General features: G+C 34.9%; 1 protein-coding gene across 2 annotated transcripts in view; it reads left to right on the top strand.

Moving 5' to 3' along the window:
- eif4e1c (eukaryotic translation initiation factor 4E family member 1c) overlaps window positions 1–9,985 on the top strand; it is a 10,874-nt gene extending 889 nt beyond the window's left edge. The window contains exons 2-7 of one of the 2 annotated variants that reach the window (XM_034030138.3): window positions 425–516; window positions 3,491–3,586; window positions 6,074–6,137; window positions 7,535–7,648; window positions 7,825–7,964; window positions 9,499–9,985. In XM_034030138.3, coding sequence (XP_033886029.1) covers window positions 425–516; window positions 3,491–3,586; window positions 6,074–6,137; window positions 7,535–7,648; window positions 7,825–7,964; window positions 9,499–9,613 — 621 coding nt within the window. In that variant the 3' untranslated portion in view covers window positions 9,614–9,985. Of the gene's footprint in view, window positions 1–421; window positions 517–3,490; window positions 3,587–6,073; window positions 6,138–7,534; window positions 7,649–7,824; window positions 7,965–9,498 lie in introns of both variants that reach the window. The other variant, XM_034030137.3, reaches the window with a different exon arrangement.
- Window positions 9,986–11,259: the final 1,274 nt, after the last annotated feature.

The following is an 11,259-nucleotide window of genomic DNA, read 5'->3' as shown; positions in this document are numbered from 1 at the left end:
GGGACACTTAAAGTGAATAGAGCGCACAGCACACATTAGATTAGATGTAGTGTCATTTTAAAATAATGTAAAGCCTTGTCTGCCACGGGGTGGTTTTCGTCCTAGCTGTATTATTGATAATGAATTATGCTAATACTATATTGAGGGTTACCGTATGTTCTGGGGAGCAAAGCTTCTTTGTATTACAGTAACTTAAAGATGCATCGCTAATCAAATATCTTTCCACGAGAATCTTGTATTGTTATTGCAGTATAATGTGGTTGAAAAACTGCATTTTCATATGACAGCCTGTTTAAAAAAAAAAAAAAAAAAAAACTTTAGATGTTTTCATTGCAGGTCCAGATTACTGTGATGCAGACTTTCAATGTAGAGCAAAAAAAGTTTAATGTAACATACTAAACCATATTTGTTTCTTTTGAAGCAGTGTGCAACTGAATCTGAAGAAAGCACAGCAGAGCCTACTGCACCTGTAGTTGCTAACCCAGAAGAATACATGAAACATCCTCTGCAAAACAAGTTAGTATTCTTTCAGTTGTTGTTGTTTCCGCTGTACAAGAGCTGTACCATCCACATTTGATCAAATTTGTTATTAAATGTGGTGTTAACGCTTTTGATTAAACCTAAAAAGCAGAGTAAAACTCAAGAAATAATGGAAAAGAAACCGACACTATCAGTGCACAGTAATAAAGTAACACTTAATTTGTGTCAAGTGTTCCACCAAGACCCAGAGGTATACCAAGGAGTCTTTGCTGAATAAAAACTTGAGATATTTAAAGAACAAGAATGCCAAGAAGTTTTCAGTAGATTCAGGATTGTACCTGACATGTTAAAACACAGGTGGTTTTCTCAGTAATAATCAGTGTAGCAAAAGCACAAGATGTCATTATCCCATTCTACTAGGTAGCAAAGGCCCTGCAGTTGAGTTTCTAGAATAGTGCCTTAAAGAGACACCAAGGAGTTATATTACAGCTCACAATTTGAGAATTTGAAAGGGGTACAACGGTTAAAACACTCGCACCTATATATCTAAAATGTTTACATAGCAATACTTAATTTTCTCAACTCTCAAATATTTAAAGTATTATATTTTAGAATTGTCATTAGAAATAGTTTCACCCTTATTGCTGTGACTGGTAAACACATAATGTGGCGACAATAAATTTCATCTAATTAAATGCGCTAAAGTGTCTTCAGTAGAATTTCCCAATGAAAAATGAAAGTGTGTAGTGATAACCATTCCATTTGTTAGTTCTGGTTTTATTTAAATTATTCTAGAATTGTTTATGAAAATAAGCTTAAATCTGTATTGACATTTTATTCAAGTGTGGGAATGGAAAGATATACATAATACAAGTAAATCATTAACCAAACTATGTAATAAATGTAACACATCTAGGGCTCTTCATTTTCTATGTTTATTTTTCAGGAGCGCATAAAATACAGTTTAAAAACAAACACTTCCCTTTTAATGTGGCACACTTGTTTTCAGTGGAGTTTTTCATAAAAACCTCAGAGATCGAATGAGTTAGACAAAAGTGATCTTCACTTATCACATTTAAGCCATACAACCTTCCAATAAGTATCTAATGGGCAGCTTCAACAGCAAAAGGAAAAGGGAACAATACTACTTGTCTTTCTGGGGCCCGTTTCACAAAAGCAATTTGTGACAATTCGCAATCGCAAGCACCTCGCAAATGAAAAATTGGGTTTCATAAAACTTTCGCAGGGCTGCGACATCGCAGATTTTCACCAGAAACCTGCGACTGCCAGACAGCAGTTGCAAGTAGCAATTATTCCCAAATCACGGAAACAAAAAACTTTCCTCAATTCGTCTCAGCTACAGTTCACCACAGCAGTAACAAAGCTTTGTTGCAGTAGCCAACTCCATGTTAGTACCTGCCCCACACGTTTAAATAATGAGGCTAAATGCACTGTGTTTATCAGGCATGCTCCTAAAGACTAATAAGTGTCCAGGTTTCGAGTGTGCTTAGTTGGCTATATACGTTTCATCCAAAAGCCCATGTTCAGCTGTGTAAAAAGAAAAGTAAACGCAGGTCAGTACACTTTTTCTTTAAATACGTTTGCTGCACGCGTTTATTTTTTTTTCTACACAGCTGAAGGGCTTTCCTTATGTATAACTTCAAAGTACAGCCTGTCGCTTTTACACAGCTCCAAATCTCTTGTTGACAGTGAGGTATGTTGGTTTTCCTCAATCAACTTTTTCATCTCCCTTTTTCCTTTTAATTTCATTTTGTTCACTAGATCTATCAATTTTTTTCTTATTTCGGCTACTGTTCTTTGCTCCTCCCCAACAGTGTTTACTGCATCAGTGGTCATCTGCAACTTTTTTTTTTGTGATTAAAACTTCCAGAAACTTCCAATATAACTGTGTGGCAGTGTGTCAACAGGTTCTGTTAAACTAACCTTTTAAAGTATCCCTAGATTAGGCTGAAACTCATGTGGTACATGTATGCCTTTTCAATAAATCACCTCAAATTCAGGGACAAACTGTATGTAATCTCATTTTAAAAGGAGTGAGAAATGAACAAATAATAATGCTGACCCCATTCTCGCCTAATTAAGCTTCCCAGTGAGGGATGCTTGCACGAATTAGCAAATCTGCTGCCACTACAACTGCTAATATTGCAAAAACATTTCAGCTTGCAACTATATATCTTCAGTGTTATGGAAATTCTTCTGTTTAAGTTGGGACCTTAGATAGCTACCTTTTTCTATTTTTATTTTTTTTTCTAATGACTTTTATATTGGCTTCATACTTTTTACACAGCTGTGTTGACAGACACTCTGTCAAGTCAGATTGCCGGTATTGCACGAGAAAATGTAATTGTTTTGTGACAGTTGTTTTACACAGCCACAGTGTCAAAGCCTCCTATCTCTATTTGTGCCTGAATTTGACTGAATCTTCAGAAAGTCTGCTGCCGTTCATCACATAATTAAAGCATGAAGAAGATAAAGTAAACTGAGGATCAACTGAAGAATTGTGGCTAATGAATACTACTTCCTGATGGGGATACATTTTTATGAAACTACCCTTCTCTGAATAGAGTAGCGTAAAGGTGACATCTGGAAATGACTTGAGACCCACATTTAATTCTTGTTCAAAATTATAGGCCTGTATGTTCAGCTCAATTGCGATATTTTGAAGAATAGAGCTTTTAAAACAATGGTTTCGTTCTGAAAGAGCTGGCCGCATTTTCATCAGGTTCAGTGTTGCTAAGCACAAATAGTACACAGACTAGACATTCTAGAAATTAGGTGAAAAGGGAAAAAAGGGATGTTTGGTAAATCCTAATGCCTCTAGCTTGACCATGCTTTTTAATTCAGTAAATCTTTTACCCAATATAATTTCAACAAGAAACTGGAAATAAACTGAAAAGTCTGACACAACCAGATAGTATATTTATGACAAAAACAATACTAATGAACAAATCATGTTTTTACTAACAATGTGTTAATCTTCAATTCACAGATGGGCTCTTTGGTATTTCAAAAATGACAAGAGCAAAAGTTGGACGGAAAATCTGAGACTTATTGCCAAATTTGATACAGTTGAAGATTTCTGGGCGTAAGTATATTCTGGGATTTAATCAAAATAGGCAAGATGATTAAAATTTGAAACCATTTGGCCTTGTGGTGTTTCTGGTAGGTATTTTGTTCAGTCACACTTTAGTACAACAACTTCTGTTTCTGAAATATTCATTGTTAGGGCTACTGAGTTTCTGGAATCGTGGAATTAGGCATTTTGGGAATTGAATTTTGCAGTGTTGTGTGTTTTCTCCTCACAACTCCAGTTTTCTATTTTTTTTTTTTTGCACTACAACCAACCCGGTTAATTCATCATGTGACTTCACTCACATGTCTCTGTTGAAACTCAACATGGCGACTGCACCAACGCAGCAGTGTGGAGTAGTGGTTAGGGCTCTGGACTCTTGACTGGAGGGTCGTGGGTTCAATCCCAGGTGGAGGACACTGCTGCTGTACCCTTGAGCAAGGTACTTTACCTAGATTGCTCCAGTAAAAACCCAGCTGTATAAATGGGTAATTGTATGTAAAATAATGTGTAAAAAAAAAATGTAATTGTATGTAAAAATTATGATCTTGTAAAAATTGTAAGTCGCCCTGGATAAGGGCGTCTGCTAAGAAATAAATAATAATAACGAAAAAAAAAAAGAAAGCAATGTTTCATCAAGAGACAGAGTTAAACATTTTCTGATTATCTGTGATGGTGGGATACTATTGCAAATTTTGCTGTCATCCAATTGACCATGTACGAGTCAGTACCATTAAAGATCATATTGCCAGTCATAAGCACGTAGAGAACAAGAAAGCAAAAAAGACCACAACAAAAATTGGCAAAGTACTGCATTCTTCTATGCTAAAAAACTTAGACCCAAGGTACTGCTCTCAAGGTGGGGCTTTCCAGAAGTAAGTAAGCTAAATTAATTGTGTATTTCATTATTTAGTTGTATTTCTTTCCACTCTACCTGCATTTAATAAAGCTATAATTTTCAGTGTTAAACTACGACCGTTTCTTAATTAAATTGTATTATCTGATAATGAAGAAACAAGCTCAAAGCTATACATTCCTTAAAGGACATTAATCGCTTTACTGTGTAAAAAGGATGTAGTCACTATACACTGTTTGTTTCATAAAGACATTCTGTCTGGAGACACACCTCTTCTTAAATTTTGCAAATAACAAGGCAGATTTAGCAAATAAACAGTTGGGAGGACTCATTATGTTAATGAGTTTATGTTAAAAGGAGTATATGTTAAAAGGGGCACTATTTAAATCACAAGTCAGTCAACATGATTTTTTTTTTTTTTTTCCTCAAGTGTTTCATATTTTATCCAGGTTATTGTAATGCCAGTAAAACGCTAAACTTAATTTGTGGAGTACTGGCTTTGAAAATTAAAAAGAAAAAAAAAAAAAAAGGCGGTAATATTTATTAATTTTCTAATTTTAACTATCAACATTATATTTGTTCAAATGCCATGTTTAATTATCAGTAAATTGATAAAAAGTGGGAAAAAATGGAATTGGGCATTTTTTAAAAACTAAATTTGCTATTCTCCAGAATGGAAAATCAGTAGACCTACATTGTGTCTTAAATATGATTTGCACTGGACTAAAAATCAGGTGTCCTTAGAGCTGCTCAAAAGCTGAGGACACCTAGTAACCTCCCAGACGTGGATTAGTTTTCATAAAGGAAAGTCTGGTAAATTCAAAATGAAATGCGATGTTGTGACCAGAGAAGGCGCTTTTGTGCATGATTTGTAAACAGTGAACCGGATGTAAATAACTTGTGATAGATGGAGGAAGAACGAAGCGTATCAACTGAGCACCTTTTCATTTCGTTGTACCTTGTTTTCCAAAAGCTTAGAATAACCATTTTCGTCCCTTGAGTGATATGTATTTCCATACACATCTTCAAATGCATCGTTCAAAGCATCCATTTTAAGAGTCGCCAATTATGTTTTGTGTTTTTGGCCGTCCCCTCTTTGGTTAAAAAAAAAAAATAAAAAATCAGAGGACCCCTAAGAGAATCATCTGGGATAAAAAGAAATGGACAGGACAGGACTACATTTCACCGATGTCGGTAAAACTTCTGAAATCACCTGTTTGTGGTGATCTTTAGTCCCGTGAGAATCGGGTATTATATCCATCTATAGTTTTGTAATTTACTACAGTAAAAGCATGTCACTTCATAAATGAATCATCACAACTTAATTCTACTTCATCGACCCAGCACCATTAAATGTGGGGTTGATCCATCAATGCATGTTTCATTATAATCCATTTATTTGTCACATCTAGTTTAATCTCCAGCACTCTGTGTCAATTACAGTAAATGACAAGCGATTGCTTGCATCATCCAAAAATGTTGCCAACTTCAATATGACCAAAACAGAGAAATTGAGTTAAGCAGTGAAAAATTACCAAACTAATGCTTTACATAACAAAAACTTGAAGATAGAAAGCTTGTAAACATAATATTTGAATTGGTGCAGTTAAATAGAAATGAGTTTTATTTATTTTTTTCCCCTCCAGGTTATATAATCATATACAGCAACCTAGTAAACTTGGATTTGGATGTGACTACTGTTTATTTAAGGTAAGATACAGTACGATTATAATTTAAACATGTTTAGAAATGTTTTACATTTACTTATTATTATTTATTTCTTAGCAGACGCCCTTATCCAGGGCGACTTACAATTGTTACAAGATATCACATTATTTTTTACATACAATGACATAATTTTATTATTTTTTTTTTTTACATACAATTACCCATTTATACAGTTGGGTTTTTACTGGAGCAATCTAGGTAAAGTACCTTGCTCAAGAGTACAGCAGCAGTGTCCCCCACCTGGGATTGAACCCACAACCCTCTGGTCAAGAGTCCAGAGCCCTAACCATTACTCCACACTGCTGCCCTAATTGCATCTCAGTTTGCATCATAATGGCTAGTACAGTAAGCCAACACAGAACTGACCGTTGCTATAATTAGCTTCTCTTTACTTAAATGTCAGTTTTAAACCCATTCTGTCATACTTAACATTAACTTTAATTTTAAGTTCATTTGTAATCCCTTCTCTTAAATTCTGTGTTTTAGTTCTGTTTGTTATATGCTGTAAACCTACCATATTATTGGGACTCTGAATCTGTTTCTACACAGAGCCCCTGAACACTTTGAATCAAAAAATTATTACCAACTGTCATGTTTAGTAGCTTAGCTGCCCACAGAACCACTTGTTGCATGAAAAGTACATTATTTCCAGCATTAATCTTTCTCAAAATAGTTCAAATTACTTCTTGTTGCAACCAATAAACATTTTACATTTAAATATAATAAATAGCTATTTTTGCATTAGGAAGGAGGCTATACTAAAACCAGTAAGAAACCAAATGCAAGAGAAAACAATAACCCACTTTTCATGGAGTAGTGACACTAGCACACCTGACATTAAACAACTGAGAATCTTTTTTTAGCAAAAAAATGTCTGTAATGCTTCCATATTTATTTCTCAGCTGCACGTGTGTTTCAGAATATTCTTGATGAGATCTCAAGAGAGATTACTCAATTAGTGAGTGTTTCCAATCAGCCTTGAGTTAGTGCTGCTGAGTGTGTGTTATGGGGAGATAAAACCATGCTTTGGGTGGTTGAGACACAAAGCGCCAGTACCTCCCTGGTTGGGATGTTATCTCCATAGTAACACACACATACACTGCTTATGTATTTAGTATGTAAGGGTTAACCTGCCACTTTTCATTTAAGTCTGCAGATATTAAGTCTGCAGGTATTTATGCATGTGATCTGCAGGTATTTATGCATGTGATCTTCAGCTACATTTTTTAACCTCTAAATTAGCTGTGTGACAGTTAGTACATTTACTGACTGGGAGCAACAACTGTGAAACTATTTCAAAATATACACTCTGCTATAATCCTTTATCTTGGAAGTAATATATTCCAATGACATTTTTTTTTGTTATTATTTTTTTAAAGGATGGAATCAAACCGATGTGGGAGGATGACAGAAATAAACTTGGGGGAAGATGGTTAATGACACTCAACAAACAGCAGAGACATAATGACTTGGATCGGTACTGGATGGAGACGGTATGCTTTTTTCTTTTTAAAATATAATAGTTTTAAATAACTTACCCATTCAATTTAAACTTTCCTGGTGAGGGAAAAAAATACTTGTTGTAAAGTCACAATAACTCCTTGATGGCTATTTCTCAACAACTTTCTTCTTTTTATTTGAATTTGATTTTTTCTTTTCTTTTTGCTAGCTGTTATGTTTAATCGGAGAGTCCTTTGGTGAAGCCAGTGACGATGTGTGTGGTGCAGTTGTCAACGTTAGACCAAAAGGTGACAAACTAGCCATCTGGACAGGAAACTGCGAAAATAAAGAAGCAATCATGACTATAGGGTAAGTTATATTAAAGTTTAAACAAACTACCTACAATAGTCAAATGAGGTAAGTAGCTTGCAGTGACAGAATATCTGAATCGTAGTACCATTTGGAATTTATTTAACGGTAACTTCTGTGTCCTCATATTGGCAACACCCTGTCACATAATCTAATGAAGAAGAAGAAAATGGTAATGGAAAATAGGCCCAATTGAGTTTACATTCCCAAACTCTTAGAAAGATGAATGTCAAATAGTTTGTGTATACTGGAAGTTTAACCCTTTGCAGTCCATTTATTAAGTGCGCGTCAGGTCCAATTTATTTTCACACGCGCAGTTAATTTTAGACGAGCTGTTTAAAAGTATTTTTTTCCCACAGTCAAACGGGTTTAAAATGCCCTGCATATCAGCAAAGCACTCACGAGGCATCTCCAGCCCCGCCCCACCCTTTCGTTCGCTATAGCTTTCACATATGCTAAGAAATAAATAATAATAATAATAATAATAATAATAGTCGTACATACCGATCAATCATCTCCTGATAACTCGTTTTATCACCAAACTCCTCAATAATGCAATCCAAGTCATTATTTTATTACTATAACATCTCAAAAAAGCTCTGCAAATGTCTGTGATAGTCTCTGTGCGCTGATACAGTAACAGCCAGCTTGTTTCCTTATGACCGCCAGGGGCAAGTATGACTAATCATGAGATACGCCTTTTTTTTTTTTTATCGGCTTGTCTCGGCTCCTGTCGCTCCCACTCGGCCAATGAATGGTTTTCTCGGCTTTTTCCGGAGAAAAAACGACTAGAAACCCGTTTTGCGTTTTTTTGATGATGGACCGGATAGGAATATTATTATTATTATTATTATTATTATTATTATTATTATTATTATTTCTTAGCAGACGCCCTTATCCAGGGTGACTTACAATTGTTACAAGATATCACATTATTTTTACATACAATTACCCATTTATACAGTTGGGTTTTTACTGGAGCAATCTAGGTAAAGTACCTTGCTCAAGGGTACAGCAGCAGTGTCCCCACTGGGGATTGAACCCACGACCCTCCGGTCAAGAGTCCAGAGCCCTAACCGCTTCTCCACACTGCTGCCCGAATAATTGCAATGTCGGACCAGGTCCAACAATGGACCGCAAAGGGTTAAATAATTACTGTATACCCCACCAGATGGCAACATTACTCACAGGCCTGTAATGCAAACTTCATTAACTCAACTGTTGTGAAATCAACACCACACTGTAGATTTATCAGAAAAGGGTTACTTTCTGCCATAGACCTGTAGAACCCATATCCATTTTCAGTAATAATGCAAACCTAAATACTCGTTTAAAATCGGTATTGCTTTCCAGTGCACATTCCAGTGCAAATTAATTGTGGGACCGTCCAATAGGCCTTGTAGAAACACGTTCTTCCTTAATCTAGAAAAATTTAAACCGTGATTCTGTTTGCAGCTTCTTGGGTTTACTTCTTGATTGCAATACACAGATTCTTGTACCACACTCAGTTTGTTTTCATTTTTCTTTCTTTCAGGCAACAATACAAAGAACGTTTGAGTATTCCTTCAAAAGCCCTTATTGGATACCAGTCACATGATGACACATCTAGCAAAAGTGGATCCACAACAAAGAACATATTTACAGTTTGAAGAAAGCCAGTTATATTTGCTGTAGTTTATAAAATTATTCATCTGCACCATAACAGTCATTTATGAATTGTCAACTACAGTAGTGTCCTTTTTTTAACATGTTTGTGTATGTACAATAATCCTTTGCCTTCACAATAAAAATGAACAGCAGTATTTTTCAATACCAAACAGTCAGGTGACAGTCTAGTGGGCAAATGTACTGATCTGTTATAGTAACAAAGATTTCAATTTTCTGTAGAGCTTTTAATGGATATTACAGTGAGAAGTAAATATAATGTGCTGCCACAGATTTTAATAAAGTGTATGAGTAATATCTAGATAAACTACAGAGGTTGCAGTTCACGTTTTGAATAAAACAACCTTTCTCGATAAGCTCTCTCGCTTTCTTGAACGCATAAGACTGCTGCTAAATATTCTGACATGTCCAGCAAATATCCAGCAAAGTAAATGTACTTCCTCTGTACTCTGATAAACAAATAATCCTTCATTATACCATTTGAATGCCACATGTATTATAAATAGTGTTAATATGAAAAGTAATCTGAGCTAAACCTGCCAGAAAATATTTGACATATTCCAGGAAGCAGCCACTGTCTTTCTCTGTTGGATTAAAATTTGGTTCAGTAATTTTTAGCTAAAATACAATTTCATTAGAAATGTAGTTTTGCTTGTAGTACTATATAACGTTTACCTTTTTTTTCTTATAAAATATTTTTGGTTTGGGCTTTGCTGTGAATTTTCTTAGAGAACTATAAAGCTTTCAAGTCCACGTTTTTTGATTTGTGAAAGATTTTGCAAACGTGAACTGAGCATTAAAAAAAAAAAAAAAAAAGTTTTGTAACGTGTAAGATACAGCCATGCTTTCTCCATTGCTTTCTCTTATGCTATCACTGTGCTACACACTACTTGTACACACTACTTGTAGGTTATTGCAAAAGTATATTGTTCTTATTGTATCATGATTTTGATTCTGTTTTTGCAGGATGTATATTACATTCTTAAAGTAAAAGGTAATCTATTTGCAAATACATTCCAATTGGTCTGTTAATTTATGTATTTCTGTATACAGTGAATAACCGATTTTATTGTAAAATATGAACTGGTTCTTGATAAGAATGGATCAGTAGTTAATTTACACAGGTCTAGAATTACAAATAGCTTCACTCCTTAATTGAAATTCTAAATATTTAACAATGGATAAGATGACTAAAGCAAAACTTTTGGGGGGTTTTCAATCATGCTCCAAACTAAATTCAGATTTAAAATGCATTTACTGAAACTGCTGTAGTTTTAATCTTATTTTACTGAATGTTTTGGGAGTAGACTTTTACCACAATTCTGGTGCTTAACAACAAAACATGCTAATGAGGATGTGATCTAGTCTTGTGTGGATTAAGTGCTAAGTGCTATGAATCCACTCATCTGCATCAATTTGGACTTATACAGTGTACAGATGTCAAACCCTACTGCAGCTCAGCTTTTCTAACTATTGCTCACACGAACTGCACAAGATGACACCTCTCCTACAATAAAAAAACAGGTTTCACACAGCATATTTTATGTAGTCAAATTATAGACTAGGAGATTTGCAGTGCAGTATAAAGAAATCTATATGAGACAGCCAGTAAATTGAAATATAATCACTT

Source organism: Acipenser ruthenus, chromosome 13 (genome assembly GCF_902713425.1).
Source record: "Acipenser ruthenus chromosome 13, fAciRut3.2 maternal haplotype, whole genome shotgun sequence".
NCBI classification, from domain to species: Eukaryota; Metazoa; Chordata; class Actinopteri; order Acipenseriformes; family Acipenseridae; genus Acipenser; species Acipenser ruthenus.
The sequence above is the reverse complement of the archived record's forward strand: the minus strand, read 5'-3'. Positions and strand labels throughout refer to the sequence as shown.